Here is a 23339-nt window from a genome sequence, read left to right as displayed (position 1 = left end):
GTGTTATATTAGATATACGATATGGCCAAAAGTATGTGGACATGTCCTGCTCATTGACATCTCATTCCAAAATCATGGGTATTAATATGGAGTTGATCGCCCCTTTCCTGCTATAATAGCCTCCACTCTTCTGGGAAGGCTTTCCACTAGATGTTGGAACATTGCTGCGATTAGGCCTGGCTCGCAGTCGGCGTTCCAATTAATCTCAAAGGTGTTCGATGGGGTTGAGGTCAGGGCTCTGTGCAGGTCAATCAAGTTCTTTCACACCGATCTCGACAAACTATTTCTGTATGGACCTCGCTTTGTGCAAGGGGGCATTGTCATTCTGAAACAGGAAAGGGCCTTCCCCAAACTGTTACCAATAAAGATGGAAGCACAAAATTGTCTAGAATGTATGCTGTAGCGTTAAGACTTCACCAGAACTAAGGGGCCTAGCAGGAACCATGAAAAACAGCCCCAGACCATTATCCCTCGTCAACCAAACTTTACAGTTGGCACTATGCATTGGGGCAGGTAGCGTTCTCCTGGCATCTGCCAAACCGAGATTCGTCCGTCTGACTGCCAGATGGTGAAGCGTGATTCATCACTCCAGAGAACACATTTCCACTGGCAGTGAGCTTTAAACCATTCCAGCCGACGCTGGCATTGTGTATGGTGATCACTGATCTTAGGCTTGTGTGCGGCTGCTCAGCCACGGAAACCCATTTCATGAAGCTCCCGACTAACAGTTCTTGTGCTGACGTTGTTTCCAGAGGCAGTGTTGCAACTGAGGCTAGACGAGTTTTAGCACTCGGTGGTGCCGTTCTACCACTTTGCGGCTGAGCATCTGACCAGTACAGTTCTAGCAGGGCAGAAATTTGACAAACTGATTTTTTTTGGAAAGGTGGCATTTTATGCCACATTGAAAGTCACTAAGCTCTTCAGTAAGGCCACTCTACTACCGGTGATTGTCTTTGGAGATTGCATGGCTGTGCGCGTGATTCTATACATATGTTAGCAACGGGTATGGCTGAAATAGCCAAATCCACTAATTTGAAGGGCTGTCCGCGTACTTTTGTATATATACTGTAGGTAGGCTAACTCTCGATCCACGATAATGGTAGCGGACTAATTTTCCATCCAAGTTGTCAGTGCCAGTAGTTTAGTAATTATTGATTGAAAACAATACTGCATTTTTCTAGCACATTTGGGCTATTTTGTTAAATGGAAATCTGTTATGATGTAAATAGAACTTTGTTTTCATAGAAATAGTTACCTTGGCAGGTGCACAAAAAGGATGATCCAAAATAGCACGGTAGACGATCTGATTGGACATTATTGTGGTTGTGCTTTGGTTGACAGGACATTCAGCCAATCGACATTTTGGAAGGGGGAGGAGTCGATGTTTATTCAAACCATCGGCCGTGTGTAATGCCAGGAAGTCCAGACAGTTTGCTTTTGCCACCAAATCTATTCAATGGATGAGGAACTGGTACGTGCGAACGCTTTACTGCGCCTTGGTCACTTTTTGTAACTTTTACAACTTTTAGTTGTCGGTCGTGGTGTTTTAACTGGTTATAAAGTTGTTCAATTGTGTTTCTTTCGAGCGAAACTGGACGAGACGCTGACTTGAGCTGTGGTCAGTGTATGGCTATTTTCCCAACCCTCCCAGTTTGAAATCAATAATCGCGTTTCTGACATTTTGAGTCTGACATGGCAGGTTTAACACTACAGGTAAGCACAGATTGTTTTATTTAGCCTAATTGTGCGCCTTTTATCGAACTGTTATTCAGCTAGTAGAAAGAAGCAATGGGTAACTAACTTCAACTTTTCTTATCGGTTCAGTTTGCTGAGCAGTTGGCTAGCTTGCTAGCAAGCTGACGTCAATTTACTATCTACAATAGTTTCTCTCTCATCAAGATGTGTTTCTACCACTGTCTCGTGAAACATCCTTGTGAATAGCACCAGACAATGAAGGGTTTCTGGTTAAACTGGTTTCCCCACTTTACTTAGCTTTTATTAATTACCTTTTCATAATTCAACAATGCAGCCTGGGAAATATCAAAGTAGCTAGCAAACTATATCAACCTGTTTGTTTCAAAGGTTGGTGTTACTGTTGACAGTCAGATAGGGGATTTTCCACTTGTAACCAGCCATCAACTCCATTGGCAGACATGCTGGAGAGTTATATCTACTCTCGGTTCTCTACTTCTCAAGCCATAACACTGCTCCATCACCAACTACAATGTACCTTTCTTGAAATATCCAGTGCTAAAAAGCATAAATAAGTAGTTACAGTATTAATTCTGATTTGGCCGGTGGATGTCAGGGTGTGTCAGAAGTGTGGTCAGATGATTCAGTGTTTCCCTTAGCCTTTAGGCAGGGAGGGTTGTTCTTCTATAGAGCTTTCGTCTACAAATGTTCTGATTGGACAAAAACTGGTGCCACATGCAAACACAACACATTGCCATTTATTGGCCCGGTTGTTGCAATTTGCTCTTACATAAACCGTTGCCAACTTGCCACATTCCATTCATCAAAAGTTCCATCCCTCCCAAAGCACCTGCCTGCGGGCCGGTTGGACGGGGACATACTGGACCCGGAGTTCCAGCAGCGGCTGGAAGACGCACGCACCCTGCTGAGGCAGGAGATCCAGCGGGAGCTGAAGATCAAGGAGGCGGCCGAGAGGCTGCGGCGGGCTGTTACTAACCGTAAGAGCGCCGCCGAAGTGGAGGGCCAGCTGAGGGCGTCGAGCCGCAAGCTGGAGCAACTGCACTGGGAGCTGCAGGAGCTCAACACCCGTGCCATCACCCCCAAGCCCCAGAAGGACAGCCCCACAGGTAATAATCATGACTGTTCTCAGATCTGGGTTTTTCTGTGAAGCTGACTTCTATGGTTGACAATGACCATAGACATGGGAGTTAACTTTATAACACATACAGGCTAGTAATAATCATGATTATGATGATCATCATGACAATATTAACTTTTGACAAATTATGCTCAATCTGCAAATTATGCTCAATAAAACAGATACTATTAGCAGTAGGATCAAATAATTGTACTTTTTTGTTGCAAGGAATAGGCTAAGACTAATTGTTCACTGTATAAGCTTTTTCAGCAACTGTATCCCAAACTTTCTGTCCTGTCACTCACTGCTTGTGTCTCTGTCAAAGCAGATGGCAGCACGTCGCCTGACCCATGTCGCTGGGAGGAGGTGACATCCCCGCTTGCCGGGCGCATCTGTGCCCTGAAGAAACAGCTCACCATGGAGACCAAGGTGAAGCAGGGGGCCGAGAACATCATCCAGACTTACGTCAGCAGCTCCGTCAAGGTTTGGCACATGCACAGTGTAAATGTGTCTGTCAAATGAGCTTTCCATGTAACACATGCCACTAAGGTGCTATCTAATGTAGTGGCTTGTATATTAGTCACAAGACTCCCATTTATTTTGTCATTTTGAATGTTCAGTAGGCACACTGTTGAACTCTGCACTGGCAGCTAGTGATTTATGCCTCCACTGCTCTGTGCGTTTTAGACTCTGCTTGTGTATGGAGTTCCCACCACATGCACATACTCAAGAACACTCAGGCACACCTCTCTCGCTCTCTCTCTGTCACTCACACACTCTCTCACACACACAGTCACTCACACTCTCTCTCTCACTCACACACAGTCACTCACTTTCACTCACACACAGTTACTCAAACTTGGAGATATGCTCACACAAACATAAACCCAGTCGGCTCAGAAGAAGGGTGTGTATGTGTGGACTTCTCTCCTCCAAGCATTGCAACAGCAGCAGACCATGTGACTCTATGCCAGCCAATGTAGTTGTAGGGTATAGTCAGCCAGGGTCCTTCCAGGCACAGAGTTAAGCTGGAAGTCTGTTTCCAGAGGGAGAAAAGCAAGAAGGAGGGATGAAGTTGACTGAAGGAGGATGATCTCAGCATGCTGCTGTTCTGAGAAGCTGAGTGTCTTAAGTGTTAAGAGTGAGTGAAGGGGACAGATGGACCGAGTATGGTGGTCTGTGTCGCTAGCCAGTGAAGAGTGGGGGGGGGGGGTGTGTAACATATCGCATATTCTTTACAAATGCTGTTATGAATTAGAGGAAATTGTACCTACACACACTAAAGGCTATAAAGCCGAAACGTCTGTACACGATCCCCGACGCAGTGGAAACAATTAAAAACATTGAATAATGAAGTAAGCTTTATGCAACATCTTTTTGAGTGTGAACCCATTACACCTCTTTGCATTTCAAGGTGAGGCCAGAGAGCGGCTTGTGAAACTCTGTACGAATGTGATTAAAAATCTAACACTAGCCATAACCAATTACCAGCTGTAATCCTCACATTAAGGGTTTTATGGCCATAGGGTCTTGAGGACATTCATAAATTAGACTTTTGTAAAGGGAGAAATTCTAGCAAAAATGTGCTACTAATGAAAAATGAAAAGTGGGCTTATGTGTGGGTGCAGGCTTTTGTTCCAGCCAAGCAGTAAAACACCTGAGGGCTCATTTCTAACATTTGCAGCATGAGTTCCTAAAATGAGTAAGGTATGCCTGATTTACTGTAACAGTGAGTAAATCTGCATACTAACAACTGTGGTGCTGCAGAGAGCACCTCACTTTCACAAGCAGACGAGATCCTCTTCTTTATTAGTAGGTTGATCACCTGTCACACTTTCCTGCTTTGAATTGCAATTTAGATTGGTTTGTTGCTAACGCAGCATCTGAACAAAGCGGTAACTACACTGCTTCCTTTCCCCATCTTCTCCATTCATGAGAATGAAAGGATTGGCTAGGTTACACCACCTTGCTTTTACTTTGGAAATTCTATGGGGACACCTCCCAAGAGTGTTCACATCAGAGGAATGGGGCTGCTTGTAAAGGGTTGGCTGAGCTGTCAATGAAAACTTTGCAAGGCAGAGTTCTCGAGGGCCCCATTCATCATGCTGTCGTGGACTTTGAGGGAAGGCGTGTCAGTTGAGATGGGTGTTGGCGGCAGGTGTCCTAGTGGTTAGAGCGTTGGGCCAGTAACTGAAAGGTCAGCTCGGGGATTCGATCCAGCAACAAGGTCAAATTCTGTCGTTCTGCCCCTGAACAACGCAGTTAACCCACTGTTCATAGGCCGTCATTGTAAATATGAATTTGTTCTTAACTGACTTGCCTAGTTAAATAAAAAATAGCACCATGCATGTCAATGAACAAGGGCACTAGGACTGCTGTAAGTGGCCAATGCTGTTAAGGGCTGCTGTATCATGGACAAGTGAGGTACAGGACATGGCTGACTTGTGCACTAGTTGGATATTTTTTTGTGTGGTCTCCCCTCCCAAGGACCGTAAGATGCTGTCCATGGCCCAGCAGATGCTTCAGGACAGCCGCACCAAGATTGAGCTGCTCCGCATGCAGATTGTCAAAGTCACCCAAGCTAGAGAGGGGGAGCGGGAAGCCACAGAGACAGACGGTGAGAGATATATATATATATATACACACACACACACAGGTTGTGTGTGTGTGTGAGCTTGTTTGTCCTTTGCCATGTCTTTGTCTTGGTTATACACTACATGGCCAAAAGTATGTAATTACCCCTTCAAATCGGCTATTTCAGCTACACCTGTTGCTGACCGGTGTATAAAATCGAGCACACAGCCAAGCAATCTCCATAGACAAACATTGGGAGTAGAATGGCCCGTAATTAAGTGCTCAATGACTTTCAACATGGCACTGTCATAGGGTGGCACCTTTCCAACAAGTCAATTCGTCAAATTTCTGCCCTGCTGGAGCTGCCCCGGTCAACTATTAGTGCTGTTATTGTGGAAACATCTTGTAGCAACAACGGTTCAGCCGCAAAGTGGTAGGCCACACAAGCTCACAGAATGGGACCGCTGAGCGCTGAAGTACGTAGCATGTAATAATAGTCTGTACTCGGTTGCAACACTAACTACCAAGTCTCAAACTGCCTTTGGAAGCAACGACAGCACTTGAACTGTTCGTCGAGAGCTTCATGGAATGGGTTTCCATGGCTGAACAGCTGCCCACAAGCCTAAGTTCACCATGCGCAATGCCAAGTGTCGGCTGGAGTGGTGTAAAGCTCGCCGCCATTGGACTCTGGAGCAGTGGAAAAGCATTCTCTGGAGTGATGAATCACACTTTACTATCTGGCAGTCCGACGGACAAATCTGGGTTTGGCTGATGCCAGGAGAACGCTACCTGCCGACTGCATAGTGCCAACTGTAAAGTTTGGTGGAGAAGGAATAATGGTCTGGGGCTGTTTTTCATGGTTTGGTCTAGGACCCTTAGTTCCAGTGAAGGGATATCTTAACTCTACAGCATACAATGACTTTCAACTTTGTAGCAACAGTTTGGGAAAGGCCCTTTCCTGTTTCAGCATGACAATGCCCCTGTGCACAGAGCGAGGTCCATACAGAAATGGTTTGTCGAGATCTGTGTGGAAGAACTTGACTGGTATACACAGAGCCCTAAACCAATCCTACCGAACAACTTTGGAATGAATTGGAACGCCGACTGTGAGCCAGGCCTAAATCGCTCAACATCAGTGCCCGACTTCACTAATGCTGTTGTGGCTGAATGGAAGCAATGTTTCAACATTTAGTGGAATGTTTTCCGAGGCTGTTATGGCAGCAAAGGGGGGACCAACTCCATATTATTGGCCATGATTTTGGGATGAGATGTTCGAGCAGGTTTCCACATACTTTTGTCATGTAGTGTATGTGTTACTGTACATTTGGTGTTTTTTCCAGTGCCCTTCTTTTGATTGTTTGTCCGTTGGTGAATAAATGCTCGCCATTCCTCCTCCCTCCCTGCAGGCCGTCCCTCTGAGACTATCAGTCCTCTAGAGCTGCGGGTGGCTGAGCTACGGCATCACCTGAAGATCGAGGCTGCCGTGGCAGAGGGGGCCAAGAATGTGGTCAAGCACCTGGGCGGGCGCAAGGTGCAGGACCGCCGCGCACTGGCAGAGGTAGGGCACCAGGATATAGCTGAGGTCTTTAGAGGAAATCTGGTAAATACAGGTCTGATTCCTTTTGGGTTGCAGCTTAAAGATGGAATCTGCAGTAGGGGGGAAACGGCACCACTGTCCGTCCCACAGACATTATTGTTTTAGTTTTTTTGACGAAGCAGAAGTGGGGAGCGTTGTGCATCAAGGTAAAAAAAATAAAAATGCTGTACTTATGTTGCCGTTCTATGCAATGATGTCTGAGGGGGAAAAATTGTTATTTGTTTGCAGTAACTTCTTTGTCGTAATATTGCAAAAAGGACGTGGCAGTTTCACCGTTAAGGATTCCGGTTAATGTTTTCCTGGCTGGAAACATTAGTTATGTGTACCTGGTGGGTCACAAGGAAAATCTAAAAGTGTGTTTCTCATGTATCTGACTGTATATGTGTCCCCCAGGCCCAGACAAGGTTGCAGGAGTCGAGCCAGAAGCTGGACCTGCTGCGTCTGTCTCTGGAGCGCCGTCTAGCCGAGCTGCCCGGGGACCACCCCAAACTGTCTGTTATCAAGGAGGAGCTCACACTGGGTGCCTCCTCGCCCTCCCTGGGTCTGCAGCTGGAGCGCCTCAACTCCACCTCTTCCTGTTCGTCGTCCTCCTTCTTCAAACCTGCCACTCTCACAGGTAACGGACAGCGTTGTTACTCTATGCTATAGCGGCCTGATTTAGTTAACTATTCCAAATATGTGTGTGTGGTACTTTTTGGTCTCGTGTTATTTTTGTAAGTTTTTTAAAAATATTTTGTTATCGTATAGTATATTGATGTCACCCTAAAGGAAATTACTCGCATGAAAATACCGTTACAAAATGTGTATATGCCCTTGTATAAAGTTCTGCCAAGGACATGGAGTTTGAATTGCCTTCTCAGGGCAGTAAGCCTGAACTAATGTTCCCTGTATGTTGTCTCGTCGCTCTCCAGGTCGGTTGGAGGTGCGTCTGATGGGTTGCCAGGACCTGCAGGAGTCCGTGCCAGGTCGGTGCCGCATGGCCTGCATCACCTCCACCCCCGGCAGCCCCTCCGAAGCCAAGTCCCTGAAGATGAGGGCCGGTCTCTCCGGACGCAGCACCAATGGCAAAATCACCAAGACCGATGAGCTCTCCAGTGAGTCGACTTTTTATTTTTTTTATTTTTTATTTTACCTTTATTTAACCAGGCAAGTCAGTTAAGAACAAATTCTTATTTTCAATGACGGCCTGGGAACAGTGGGTTAACTGCCTGTTCAGGGGCAGAACGACAGATTTGTACCTTGTCAGCTCGGGGGTTTGAACTCGCAACCTTCGGGTTACTAGTCCAACGCTCTAACCACTAGGCTACCCTGCCGACTTTAGTCCTATGCAAATGTTGTTTTACATTTTAATTACCTCCATAAAAAATGCAAGTCATGGAAAACATGCAAATGTTTCGTACTTTTATATCGTTCAGGAACGAGGAGTGGTCATTTACTTACTAGCAGGGTGTCCACATGTCATTGAGTCTGATTTAAAAGCCTTAAGTTCTAAAATGTCTTAAATAGAGTTTTTAAAGTTTCTCAGAATCTGCGACAGAGATGACTACAGTGTTCCCGTTATATTGTGCCGCTGCTTAATTCTTCCACAGTGAAAAACCTCTAATACTTTCACACTTTCAAGATGTTAGAGAGCTATCCAACCACCTGTTAGAGAGCTATCCAACCACATGTCTCTGTGTGTGTACATGTGTGTACATGTGTGTGTGAGTCAGGCTGTTGCCAGAGGAAAGAGCTAGGTAGCATGTACAATTTTATTTTTTTGTAGTACATTACATTTACTGTTTGATCAATTGCATGCTATCTAGCAACAATATCATATTTAGAGTTAGCAATGTAGCTAATGTTTTGAGTTCCTACTTCCTCAGGTGATAGATTGTTGCATAGCCTAGGCCAATATGCACCAAAAACATGCAAGCAAATTCATCTCTAAAGAGCCCAAAAATATATCTTGATAATTCTGGATCTTATTTTGACATATTGCGCATCAAAATAGCCATCATGCAGTTCCTGAACATGTTGGATTAAATAGCTACAGTTGAAGTCGGACGTTTACATACACCTTAGCCAAATACATTTAAACTCAGTTTTTCACAATTCCTGACATTTAATCCTAGTAAAAATTCCCTGTCTTGGGTCATTTAGGATCACCACTTTATTTTAAGAATGTGAAATGTCAGAATAATAGTAGAGAGAATGATTTATTTCAGCTTTTATTTCTTCCATCACATTCCCAGTGGGTCAGAAGTTGACATACACTTAATTAGTATTTCGTAGCATTGCCTTTCAATTGTTTGACCTGGGTCAAACGTTTTGGGTAGCCTCCCCCAAGCTTCCCACAATAAGTTGGGTGAATTGTGGCCCATTCCTCCTGACAGAGCTGGTGTAACTGAGTCAGGTTTCTAGGCCTCCTTGCTCGCACACGCTTTTTCAGTTCTGCCCACAAATTTTCTATGGGCTTGAGGTCAGGGCTTTATGATGGCCACTCCAATATCTTGACTTTGTTGTCCTCAAGCCATTTTGCCACAACCTTGGAAGTATGGAAGACCCATTTGTGATCAAGCTTTAACTTGATGTCTTGAGATGTTGCTTCAATATATCCACATAATTTTCCCTCCTCATGAAGCCATCTATTTTGTGAAGTGCACCAGTCCCTCCTGCAGCAAAGCAACCCCACATGACGCTGCCACCCACATGCTTCATGGTTGGGTGGTGTTCTTCAGCTTGCAAGCCTCCCCCTATTTCCTCAAAACATAACAATGGTCATTATGGCCAAACAGTTCTATTTTTCAAAAAAAAAAGTAAGATCTTTGTCCCCATGTGCAGTTGCAAACCGCAGTCTGGCTTTTTTTATGGCGGCTTTGGAGCAGTGGCTTCTTCCTTGCTGAGAGGCCTTTCAGGTTATGTTGATTATAGGAGTCGTTTTACTGTGGATAGATAATTTTGTATCTGTTTCCTCCAGCATTTTCACAAGGTCCTTTGCTGCTGTTCTGGGATTGATTTGCACTTTTCACACCAAAGTACGTTCATCTCTAGGAGACGGAACATGTCTCCTTCCTGAGCGGTATGATGGCTGCGTGGTCCCATGGTGTTTCTACTTGCATACTATTGTTTGTACAGATGAACGTGGTACCTTCAGGCATTTGGAAATTGCTCCCAAGGATGAACCAGACTTGTGGACGTCTACACATTTTTTTTTACTGCGGTCTTGGCTGATTTCTTTTGATCATCCCATGATGTCAAGCAAAGTTTGAAGGTAGGCCACGAAATACATACACATGTACACCTCCAATTGACTCAAATGTGGTCAATTAGCCTATCAGAAGCTTCTAAAGCCATGACATCATTTTCTGGAATTTTCCAAGCTGTTTTAAGGCACAGTCAACTTAGTGTATGTAAACTTCTGACCCACTGGAATTGTGATACAGTGAAATAATCTGTCTGTAAACAATTGTTGGGAAAATGACTTGTCATGAACAAAGTAGATGTCCTAACCGACTTACCAAAACTATAGTTTGTTCAGAAGAAATTTGTGGAGTGTATGTATTCAAACTTGTATGTAAACTTCCGACTTCAACTGTAGCTTCTTTGATACCTGATTCACTGAATGAGGGAATTGCTTTATTATACTTTTTGGTTGCAGTCAGTTTTAGCATGGTACCTCCCGAGCGAGCTACTGGGTGTGTAGACTTTTGTTCCAGCCCCTCTAACACACCAGATTCTACAAAACAACTTCTCATCGGGACCTTGTTAAGCTTACTTGGGTGTGTTTGAGCAGTCCTAGCGCTCCAGATGGAGAGTTGACCACATCTTTTATACAGTAACAGTTCTGTATATTTGACTTGAAGGCATTTTTTCACAGGGGTATTGAATATCGTTATACTACGCTGATAACATTATTGGTAATTCTGAAAACATAATTTGTGATCTAGCTAATGGGTAGCCTAAATCATTGCAGATGGGCAACCTCATGATTCAGCCATCTATAGCCTAGCAACTATGCTACTACATTCATTAGGCGACAGGAGAATGCCAATTGCTAAAATAGCTCATATCAGGCAGGTGTGCTATGTAGGCTATAGCCAGCCCTGAAATACTACTTATTGCCAATATTGGCTCACTTTAGGAGAGGAATATTAGCAGGTGTGTGTGGTGCATGCAGACCTAAACATTTGTATTGATTTGCATTCCAAGTGGCACTTTAAAAAGGTCAGTTCATGGAACCTGCAGATAGCCTGTACTAAGAGCAGAAATCCTCACCTTGAAAAGTAGCTAAGGATATGACTCTATTCTCTTTGGAATGAGAGGCATATTATCATTAGACCCAGTATCTTTGGCTGTGGTAATTTAGTATCCCAGTCAATATCTGACTGGGACAGCTAGTGTGTGTCTGGAGGTGTACTGACTGTCTATCTGTCCCACTGTATGCTGTCCACAGCGGAGATCATTGCGGTGCTGAAGGTGGACAACAGGTTGGTGGGCCGGACACACTGGAGAGCCCTGAGCAAGGACGCCTGGGACCAGAGCTTCAGCATCGAGCTGGAGCGGGTCAGTGTTTTGTTTAACACCAGTAGGAGCAGTTCACACGTTCTATTCCTTTGCATGGAAACTGTATTTTCTCAAAGTAACACTCTATTGGTGCCATGAGTCATGTTAAATAGTGTAGAAATGCAGGAAATTTGCTTTAGATTGCAAGAATAATTATCGGGAGAACCCCCAGCCTTCAGTTGTCCCCTGCACATCTCAAAATCAAAGTTACCGGTACGCCACTTCCAAACAGTTGATCTATCAATGGCACTCGTGTCTCATCGATGCTTAAAGCGAGAGTCTGCTGGCTTTAACAACTCTCAGCTATTGGGATAGCAGTGAGCAATCCCACTGCTAATCCTTTAACACTTTCCACTAATCTCAACCAAAGCCCCATGCCAGGCTTCTGGAGGCAATGGTTGAGCTCGAAGACTACTTTCAGCTCCTAGCTCAAGGGCACACGCTACTTTGTCCCCATCCTCTCAATCAATCAATCAAATGTATTTATAAAGCCCTTCTTACATCAGCTGATGTCAAAGTGCTGTACAGAAACCCAGCCTAAGACCCCAAACAGCAAGCAATGCAGGTGTAGAAGCACGGGGGCTAGGAAAAACACCTTAGATAGCCCGGAACCTAGGAAGAAACTAGAGAGGAACCAGGCTATGAGGGATGGCCAGTTCTCTTCTGGCTGTGCCGGGTGGAGATTATAACAGAACATGGCCAAGATGTTCAAATGTTCATAGATGACCACTATGAGTCTTAAAATGGCACATCTGAGTGGCGCTGTACTGGTATTTTGGATTGTGCTGCGGAAAGCCTCGGGCTGGGGCGTTTTAAAGATTAACAAGATTAAGTGTTATTTCTTGTAGAGGAAGATGAGGTGTTGCAGTCTGTAAACATTTTCCCTGCAAATCGATTTGCATTTCTTTCCCTAAAAATTACTAACTAAAAGTCTGTTTCCAGTCCAGGGAGCTGGAGATTGGGGTGTACTGGCGGGACTGGAGGGCTCTGTGTGGGGTCAAGTTCCTACGTCTAGAGGACTTCCTGGACAACCAGCGCCACGGCATGTGTCTTTACCTGGAACCCCAGGGCATGCTGTTCGCTGAGGTAACAAGCACCCTTATTTCACAATCACAATAAGACATTGTCACAGTCAATATTATATATGCCACAATAAGTAATATGTCACGATCTCTGGCCTTAATGGCCATGTACTCTTATAATCTCCACCCGGCACAGCCAGAAGAGGACTGGCCACCCCTTAGACCCTGGTTCCTCTCTAAGTTTCTTCATAGGTTCCTGCCTTTTCTAGGGAGTTTTTCCGTAGGCACCATGCTTCTACATCTGCATTGCTTTGGAACAAGTCTCTTAATGTCCTTGAGTGGCCCAGCCAGAGCCCAGACTTGAACCCGATCGAACAACTCTGGAGAGACCTGAAAATAGCTGTGCAGTGACGCTCCTCATCCAATCTGACAGCGCTTGAGAGGAACTGCAGAGAAGAATGGGAGAAACTTCCCAAATACAGGTGTACCAAGTGTGTAGCGTTGTACCCAAGAAGACTCGAGGATGTAATCGCTGCCAAAGGTGCTTCAACAAAGTACTGAGTAAAGGGTCTGAATACTTATGTAAATGGAGCAGCTTCTTCTTGTTTTTAGCCGATAGGAGTAGAACCCGGTGTGGTCGTCTGCTGCAATAGCATAATTGTTACAATCACCATATGCATTATGTTTGATATGAAATCAACACCATCTCTTCTAGATTATGTTACCTGACCACAACATTGACCACTGCACTTTCTTTTTGATCCTACAACCTCAGTTAACCATTATGTTTTACTGTTTATTGTAGGTGACATTCATCAACCCTGTCATTGAGTGGCATCCTAAACTTCAGAGACAGAAGCGCATATTCCCTAAAGAAAAAGGTATATGTTCCTGATATTTTTCAATATATCATGATATGGGGAACCGATCAAACTGTCTTTAGCTGCCTTTACCCCGTACCCCGTTCTCAGGGAAGAATTTCCTGCGGGCGGCCCAGATGAACATGAACTTTGCCACGTGGGGGCGTCTGATGATGAGCGTCCTGCCCCCCTGCAATGGTTCCTTGCAGGCCATGAGCCCCCCACTGGTGGGCTCTGACATGGCCATCACCTCGCCCCCCTCCATGGAGAAGATGGCCAAGTCCACCCCCCCTCTAAGGTAAGTTGGAGGGTGCACCCAGGCCCCTTTTTAAGAAAGACCAACTGTAACATTGATTTTGTGGCCCACATTCACAAATAGTCTCAGAGTAGGAGGGCTGGTATAGGATCAATTTTGTCTTTAAGATCATAATGACCGGAGTATGGACAGGGAGGGCCTGATCCTAGATCAGCTTGAATGTCAAGCATTTCACTATACTTGTGCATGTGACACTGGTATTGATTACAGTAATGGAAATGTTTTCTGAAGGCTAGTTCTGTCATTGTAGAGATTCTGCTGTGGTGAAATTGGACTTCAGTGAGGAACGCCCCAACAATTCCCTGCAGAACAATGTGGGGAAAACTCTCGCATCAGAATCCATGTGGCAAACCACTCTCTCTCAGGTAGTAGACTAACAGGAAAAACAACTTTTTATTTTTAAGATTGCGTTAATATATTAATATAATAGTTTTAAGAATATTTTGTTTCAGGAGTACTACAAAGTGTCTGCTCATAGTTTCACTCACATGCAGAGGATTGTGTTCTAGACATTCTGTTTCCATGGTCTCACTTTCACAGTGACGTTGCACTTCTACAGCATTTAGGGGCTCGTACACTTTCATGGTTTTTTTTTGGAGTATCAAATATCTCCGTCTTCAGGTTATTTTTGTTCTCTCTCCCTTCCTTCCCATAGTCCTCTAAAGGTCATTCAACGGAGGATAACAGGACAACGCCCAAGCCAAAGACTGTATCTCAGCCTACTCCTAAGTATCTCTCTCTCATTCAGTATAACCTCCTACACACACACACAGCAGTAACCCAAATCCACTACTTATTTTTTAAGCCCTGTCAGGACTGGAAGTGATGTTTGTTACCTAGTTATCTAACCCCCCTCCCTCCTCCTCTTTCACGTTCCCTTCTTGTTTGGTCTGTGTTCAGGAGGGAAGTGAATGGTGGGATGCAAATGGAAGATTTCAACTGCGTCTCAGTTCTGGGGCGAGGACACTTTGGAAAGGTACTGTCACACTCACAACCCAAGGCCCTCATACCTAAAGAATGGAACTTTTTATTTAGTTACACTGGGTTGTATTCATTAAAACGTTTTGCAAAGAAAAACAAAAAGTCCAAGTAGTTCTTCCCTGTTTTCTTCTGTTTGGTGTTCACAACCTTCTCACTGTGTTGCACCTAAATCCTTCCCACTGCCCCAAGGTCTTGCTGGCAGAGTTCAAGAGGTCAGGCAAACTGTATGCCATCAAAGCCTTGAAGAAAGGGGACGTCGTGATGCGTGATGAAGTGGACAGGTGAGGGAGCACAGTGAGTGGATTCAGACATATACCACAGGTTGAGGGGACCAGATAGAAAGACTAGCAGTTGCGTTCCACCTAAAATATACTATTATTATTATTATATATGTATTTTTTTGTGCTTGTTCTTTTGTGTGTACATGTCTGTGATTTTAGTCTAATGTGTGAGAAGAGGATTTTTGAGACGATCAACTCCTCCCACCATCCCTTCCTGGTGAATCTGCACGGCTGTTTCCAGACGGCGGACCACGTGTGCTTTGTGATGGATTACTCCCCCGGGGGAGACCTCATGACCCACATACACACCAGCATCTTCACTGAGAGACAGGCTCAGTAAGCCTTACGCAACACACAGACAGGCCCCATTATGACAGCAACCCGAGTGTGAAGCATTGCAATTCCAGACTGTAAGGCAACAAAATATGCTAATAGTGCAAGGGTCGTGTACATTTGCTACAGGAACATGTACAGTTGAAGTCTGAAGTTTACATACACCTTAGCCAAATACATTTAAACTGTTTTTCACAATTCCTGACATTTAATCCGAGTAAAAATTCCCTGTCTTAAGTCAGTTAGGATCACCACTATTTTAAGAATGTGAAATGTCAGAATAGTAGAGTGATTTATTTCAGCTTTTATTTCTTTCATCACATTTCCAGTGGTCAGAAGTTTGCATACACTCAATTAGTATTTGGTAGCATTGCCTTTAAATTGTTTAACTTGGGTCAAATGTTTTGTGTAGCCTTCCACAAGCTTCCCACAATAAGTTGGGTGAATTTTGGCCCATTCCTCCTGACAGAGCTGGTGTAACTGAGTCAGGTTTGTAGGCCTCCTTGCTTGCACACGCTTTTTCAGTTCTGCCCACAAATGTTCTATGGGATTGAGGTCCGGGCTTACGATCTTTGTCCCCATGTGCAGTTGCAAACCGTAGTCTGGCTTTTTTTATGGCGGTTTTTGAGCATTGGCTTCTTCCTTGCTGAGCGACCTTTCAGGTTATGTCGATAAAGGACTTGTTTTACTGTGCTTATAGATACTTTTGTACATGTTTCCTCCAGTATCTTCATACAGTCCTTTGCTGTTCTGGGATTGATTCGCACTTTTCGCACCAAAGTACTTTCATCTCTAGGAGACAGAACGTGTCTCCTTCCTAAGCGGTATGACGGCTGCGTGGTCCCATGGTGTTTCTACTTGCGTACTATTGTTTGTACAGATTAATGTGGTACCTTCAGGCCTTTGGGAATTGCTCCGAAGGATGAAACAGACTTGTGGAGGTCTACAATTATTTTTTTCTGAGGTCTTGGCTGATTTTTTGATTTTTTCCAATGATGTCAAGCAAAGAGGCACTGAGTTTGAAGGTAGACGTTGAACTACATCCACACCTCCAATTGACTCAAATGTGGTCAATTAGCCTATCAGAAGCTTCTAAAGCTATGACATCATTTTCTGGAATTTTCCAAGCTGTTTAAAGGCACAGTCAACTTAGTGTATGTCAACTTCTGACCCACTGGAATTGTGATAAAGTGAAATAATCTGTTGTAAACAATTGTTGGAAAAATTACTTGTCATGAACAAAGTAGATGTCCTAACCGACTTACCAAAACTATAGTTTGTTAACAAGAAATCTGTGGAGTGGTTGAAAAACAAGTTTTAATGACTCCAACCTTAGTGTATGTAAACTTCAACTGTACCTACCGGTGACTACAAATAGATAATTCAGGCTAGTCTAATTCTCATACAAAGTGTACAGTAATGAGTACGAGCTTTAGAGTTGATGTATCTAAAATCACCATTTTATGTGTGCCTTATTTAGGTTCTATGCCTCCTGCGTGCTGCTGGGACTAGAGTTTCTGCACCAGAACAAGATAGTTTACCGGTGAGTAAGTTCTCTCAGTACTGCTTTCCAGCCCTCCGCCTTCACACACCGAAGAAGCTACCTGTGGGTCATTCTTTCCCGACAATGCAGTTATCAATAGACTATAAAACATCAATAGTACTATAAAACATTAAGTCAAGTACAACAAAAACACACTTAGAAATAATAACTCAAAGTAAGTAAGCTATATACAGGTTCAATTGATTCTTGTCCCATTTTATCCTGTCATGTTTCTCACCTCTTCTGTCGGGGATCTGAAGCTAAACGACCTGTTACTGATCTCTCTCTTCTCTCTCAGGGATCTGAAGCTAGACAACCTGTTGATGGACGCAGATGGTTATGTGAGGATAGCAGACTTTGGATTGTGCAAGGAAGGTATGTACGGTACATTATGGTTATGGCAGTCCCTTTGACACCCACTGTCCCACCCACTCACTTGATTTATCAAATGAACAGTTAGTGTTATTAGGTTTAGGTTGCACTTTGGTTCAGTCATTTGCTTTTAGCCCTGGGCTAAGCAACGCCTCACTATTAAAAGTGGGACAACAGCGTCAAGCTTGCTGTCTTGATGCACACCCCTCCAATCCCGTTAAAAAGTTATCTTTCCCTGTCGTGTGTGTGTGTGTGCAGGTATGGGTCATGGAGACCGCACCTCCACGTTCTGCGGCACGCCAGAGTTCCTAGCCCCTGAGGTGCTGACAGACAACAACTATACCCGCTGTGTGGACTGGTGGGGCCTGGGTGTCCTCATCTACGAGATGCTGGTGGGAGAGGTCAGTAAAATAGAGATGAATAATGGAACCTAGAGGATGTTTCTGGTCAGTTGGCTCACAGGTCCACTCCTATGGTGAATATAGAAAGTATTTTGAGGTCTTGGTTGAATTTCCGTGTTTGGTCCAGAGAAATGAATAGAGTTTAGATGTTTCTGGTCAGTTGGCTCACAATGTCCAATCATATTGGGATCCCATTAAGTATGATTCTGATGATTGGTCTTGCTAGAATTAAGATGTTTTCGGATGCTAAAGAGTGAGGTTTGTTGGGCTTTTGTTGCTCTCTCTCTCCTCTCTCGTCTGTGGCAGTCTCCCTTCCCTGGTGACGATGAGGAGGAGGTGTTTGACAGCATAGTGAATGATGAGGTGCGCTACCCCAGGTTCCTCTCTCCAGAGTCTGTCTCCATCACCCAGAAGGTATGTGGGCAATCACTCAGTATACTGCCTTGTACAGGTCTGGATTAGAGGCCGACCGATTATGATTTTTCAATGCAGATGCCGATTATTGGAAGACCAAAAAAGCCGAAACCGATTAATCGGACGATTTTTGTATTTCTTTCTTTCTAATAATGACATTTACAACAATACTGAATGAACACTTATTTTAACTTAATATAATACACCAATAAAATCAATTTATCCTCAAGTAAATAATGAAACATGTTCAATTTGGTTTAAATAATGCAAAAACAAAGTGTTGGAGAAGAAAGTAAAAGTGCAATATGTGCCATGTAAGAAAGCTAACGTTTTAGTTCCTTGCTCAGAACATGAGAACATATGAAAGCTGGTGGTTCTTTTTAACATGAGTCTTCAATATTCCCAGGTAAGAAGTTTTAGGTTGTAGTTATTATGGAATTATAGGACTTTCCCTCTATACCATTTGTATTTCATATACCTTTGACTATTGGATGTTCTTATAGGCACTTTAGTATTGCCAGTGTAACAGTATAGCTTCCGTCCCTCTCCTCGCTCCTCCCTGGGCTCGAACCAGCAACACAACGACAATTAGCGCGCGCTAACTAGCTAGCCATTTCACTTCGGTTACACGAGCTTCATCTCGGGAGTTGATAGGCATGAAGTCATAAACAGCGCAATGCTTGACGGACAACGAAGAGCTGCTGGTAAAACGCACGAAAGTGCTGTTTGAATTAATGTTTACACGCCTGCTTCTGCCTACCACCGCTCAGTCAGATACTTGTATGCTCAATCAGATTATATGCAACACAGGACACGCTAGATAATATCTAGTGATTATGATTTATTGTTTTTTATAAGATAAGTTTAATGCTAGCTAGCAACTTACCTTGGCTTACTGCATTCGCGTAACAGGCAGTCTCCTTGTGGAGTGCAACGAGAGAGGCAGGTCGTTATTGCGTTGGACTAGTTAACTGTAAGGTTGCAAGATTGGATCCCCCGAGCTGACAAGGTGAAAATCTGTCGTTCTGCCCCTGAACAAGGCAGTTAACCCACCATTCCTAGGCCGTCATTGAAAATAAGAATGTGTTCTTAACTGACTTGCCTAGTTAAATAAAGGTAAAATAAAAAAAAATGGCGCCTAAAAATACTGATTTCCTATTGTTATGAAAACTTTAATTCGGCCCTAATTAATCGGCCATTCCGATTAATCGGTCGACCTCTAGTCTGGATACAGGTTACCTCTTTTTATATAAAAAAAATAATCATATTACGTTGTCTGAATCGACGACAAACTGCATTGCAAGTACACAAAAGGAAAACTATGAGTGGGAAAAAAAACATACAAAGATGCATAGTGGGGGGGCATAGACTGAGCCAGGCTTTCCTATTGTGCTGCAGCTTCTACAAAAGAACCCTGAGAGAAGGCTGGGATCAGGAGAGCCGGATGCCAACGAGGTCAAGAAACACAGGTTCTTCCAGGTAAAAAGTAGCTTCATTTGGGGCTTTTGTGTAATTTAATTTCAGTTGAACATCGCCAAGATTTTGGTATAGTACATTTGATGTATAATGTTCCCAGGGTGTGGACTGGGCGGCCTTGCTTCACAAAAAAGTGGTTCCTCCGTTCTTCCCGCGCATCAGGACGCCGGGGGACGTCAGTAACTTTGACGAGGAGTTCACAAAGCTCAAGCCAGTCCTCACCCCCCCACAGACACCCTACTTTCTCACTGCAGACCAACAGGAGATCTTTGCCGATTTTTGACTTTTCCTCTCTGCACTGACCTTTTTTAAACATACACTGACGGATGGACAGACCGGACTGAAAGCCAAAACGGTTGCTGCTCCACTGAAGATGTTTCCTTTACTTCATTGTGTCAAACGGCTACCTGTGGCTGAATGAGTACTGACGACACAGGCTATCGTGATGTCCTCTTGGGTAGCCATCTTATCTTCAGGTCCATTACTGTTCATATGCTCCGTGGGTGATGAGAACTCCACCTGTACCTCTACAGCCAATCAGAACTGGGAACTCAGCCTGCCTTGTTCAAATCTGGATTGGTATGTCGGTGTCTCTGTGTTGGTGTTCAACATTGACTTTTATTACAACTGTACTGGTCTTTTTTCTTTTTCCTGTGAGGTTCCCACTCCATATTGATAGTATATCAACTAGGTTCGACATTGATATTGCCAAATCAATACTTGACATGCCACTGTTTTGGTGCTATGTCAACAATAATCAATAGGTATTAATTTGTGAAACTGAACAAGAGTACTTTGTTTCAAACATTGCACCAATGCAATAATGAGTTTTTTAATTGGTTCTAATTAGAAGGTTATGCATGACCTGCACCTCCTAACACTACACTCCATTCGTAAGAGTCTTTGCTGTAAATGAAGATAGAAAAATATATTTATTGTAAACCCACTGCTGTTTTGGATCTTACACTGATTGTAGCGACTGATGTTTGTATGTTTAGCCTGGGAATCCAAACTGAATCGCCATTCGTTCCTAGGCTAGTGTATGTTATGTTAATGGAGGAAATGGTCCCTGAAGCTGTTTAAAAAGTGTATTGTGCTACTTTGAAATCAACCTATTCCATGGGTCCATCTTGGGCTGGTTTAGGCCATTGAATGTCATGTTGAAACTGACATCATCCTGAAGTATCTTTCTAAAAAAAATAGTAATTGTAAGTAAACTTTTTGGAAGGATTATAGTTTAAGTATTCCTAGGGAGTCATTTTCATTCCATTCCAGTAATGAGTATATTGCCATTTATATATTGTATTTCATATGAATATACATGCTTTATTACTAAAATATATATGCTGTGAATTACAATGAAAAAGATGCTGTGTCTAGAGATGAAACAAGTATGTTTTTCTTTACAATGCATGAAGGAAATGTAAATTAATAAATATATCTACTGGACTCTTGAAGCATTTTTCAGAATCAACCATTGTAATTACATTTTCATAGGAGTACTGCATTTTAAAATTATTTAAAATAAAATAAAAATGCATACATTTTGTTCAGAAACAGTTCACATTGAAATCAGCACTCGACCAAACATTAGTGTATATAAAATCACATCACTCATCTTCAAATTTTACTGGAAGAGCCAGAATGATTTTCCAATGTAGTCCATATTACCATTATTGCTTATTTCTGTTTTTCAGTGCTCTCCTATTGCACAGAAGATAAGCTAACGCTTGAGTTGGGGAACTCAACGCAAATCTGTTTTTACAGATTAGCGTGCTGTAAAGGTACATTTCCGATTTGAGCCGACAACGCAGGAACATTGCCTTTAAATTTCAATTACGCTGTAAAGCTGAATTTCAGCGATACGGATTGAGTACAGGCCTTAGTCAATCAGCCACTTAGTGGCTACAGAGGCTCTGTCCATGCGGAGTTGATATTGGGGAAAGGACACCAACAAAGAACTAAATAATGCTCTAAAAAAAGAATTATATCATGAGTATATGAAAGTACCTTTATACTGTAAATAACAGTTGGTGTATGACCTAGTAAGCTCAGGGATTTGTACAACAGGCCATAAGTGATTTTCATGTATCTGTTACCCTAACTTTCAAGGGCTTCATTTACACAGGCTGATATTTTTTTCACTAATTGGTATTTTGGTGTAGTTAGTGTAAAAAAATCAAATAAAAAGACCAGAATTGGGCGGGCTGTCTAAATGCAGCCAAGGAATGGCTGTAAATGTCTATCTATTCTATAAATGTTTCCTCACAAGTGTTCCGTCACTTAGCTCAAATTCCTAAAACTACAAATTCCTAAAATGTTTAACTCTTCAGTCTTCTTAATTATTCTTTGGACTGAAGAGGACATTGGAGTAGGTGGGAGTGTCCCACTGGGCACACTGGTTGAATCAAAGTTTTCATGTAATTTTCATATATTGAAGCAACATCTCAAGACATCAGTTAAAGCTTGGTCGCAAATGGGTCTTCCAAATGGACAATGACCCCAAGCATACTTCCAAAGTTGTTGCAAAATGGATTAAGGACAACCAAGTAAAGGTATTGGAGTGGCCATCACAAAGCCCTGACCTCAATCCTATAGACAATGTGTGGGCAGAACTGAAAAAGGTGTGTGCAGGCAAGGATGCCTACAAACCTGACTCAGTTACACCAGCTCTGTCAGGAGGAATGGGACAAATTTCCCCCAACTTATTGTGGGATGCTTGTGGAAGGCTACCCGAGATGTTTGACCCAAGTTAAACAATTTTAAAGGCAATGCTACGAAATACTAATTGAGTGTATGTCAACTTCTGACCCACTGGGAATGTGATGAAAGAAATAAAAGCTGAAATAAATCATTCTCTCTACTATTATTCTGACATTTCACATTCTTAAAATAAAGTGGCAATCGATCCTAACTGACCCAAGACTGAATTTTTACTAGGATTAAATGTCATGAATTGTGAAAAACTTAGCCAACAAATACATTTAAACTAAGGTGAATGTAAACGTCCAACTTCAACTGTACATTGAACCAACGTGGAATAGACATTCATTTTGATGTCTGTGCCCAGTGGGGTAGTAGAGTTGGAAAATCAACATACCAAGACTAAGGATCTCACTACTATTCACAGCAATTACTTTTCTAATGCAGAGAGAATTTCTGACCTATTTGTTTCAGTAAAACTTTTCCTGCCTCTGACCTTTGTTCTTTTGTCAACTGACACAAATACCAGGATTGGGGTCAATTCTTTTGAAATCCACTTACATACTGAACTGGAATTTCTTGCAATCCTGGTTCCAAAGAGTTTGGTCACAAGCTGAAGTGATGAGAGGAGTCATAGTTCATTTGGACGTCTGTCTCATCTAAAGATTATAGAAATATAATGAATGGAACGGGCTTGGACGTTCTTACCCTGGCAATTTGACTGGTACACTCATGGCTATGGCTTCCAAGTATTGTGATGCAATAACTTCCATGATATTTTGGAATGTTCTATCAACTGATGTTGGATTGCCATTCTAATGTAGAATGTTCATTCAGATCATCCTAACGATGTGGCTCATGCAATAGATGCAGTAAAGGGGTCAATGGAACGCAGACCATTCCATTGAGAAGATCAGCGCACGTTCAACAAAACTAACAAAGTGGATATTTGTCAAATCCTTCATGATTTATGTATTGTAAAAAGGCCCCCAATGTGATTACTAAAGTCCGATGTGGATATACAGTGAAGGCGGAAGTTTACATACACTTAGGTTGGAGTCATTAAAACTCGCTTTTCAACCACTCCACAA

At 43.0% G+C, this 23339-nt stretch overlaps 1 protein-coding gene across 1 annotated transcript; it reads left to right on the top strand.

The window, feature by feature from the left end:
• Window positions 1-1391: 1391 nt before the first annotated feature.
• On the top strand, window positions 1392-20994 carry pkn3 (protein kinase N3). The gene is made up of 22 exons (XM_021601809.2): window positions 1392-1713; window positions 2540-2819; window positions 3159-3313; window positions 5318-5447; window positions 6811-6962; window positions 7395-7617; window positions 7913-8095; window positions 11437-11546; window positions 12489-12632; window positions 13374-13449; window positions 13540-13726; window positions 13995-14109; window positions 14400-14473; window positions 14645-14720; window positions 14915-15006; window positions 15166-15342; window positions 16820-16882; window positions 17181-17257; window positions 17513-17655; window positions 17962-18069; window positions 19468-19548; window positions 19646-20994. Exons 1-22 carry the CDS (start codon window positions 1693-1695, stop codon window positions 19826-19828), a joined length of 2850 nt encoding a protein of 949 aa, XP_021457484.2. The 5' UTR covers window positions 1392-1692; the 3' UTR covers window positions 19829-20994.
• Window positions 20995-23339: the final 2345 nt, after the last annotated feature.

Source organism: Oncorhynchus mykiss, chromosome 5, assembly GCF_013265735.2.
Source record: "Oncorhynchus mykiss isolate Arlee chromosome 5, USDA_OmykA_1.1, whole genome shotgun sequence".
In the NCBI taxonomy this organism is placed as follows: Eukaryota; Metazoa; Chordata; class Actinopteri; order Salmoniformes; family Salmonidae; genus Oncorhynchus; species Oncorhynchus mykiss.
This window is presented reverse-complemented; position numbering and strand designations above follow the sequence as displayed.

Coding starts and splice junctions, on each gene's coding strand:
- pkn3 (XM_021601809.2), top strand. CDS start 1,693: ATGGCAGGTTTAACACTACAG. Junction 3,314..5,317: donor ACGTCAGCAGCTCCGTCAAG/GTTTGGCACATG, acceptor TCCCCTCCCAAG/GACCGTAAGATGCTGTCCAT. Junction 18,070..19,467: donor CTGTCTCCATCACCCAGAAG/GTATGTGGGCAA, acceptor ATTGTGCTGCAG/CTTCTACAAAAGAACCCTGA.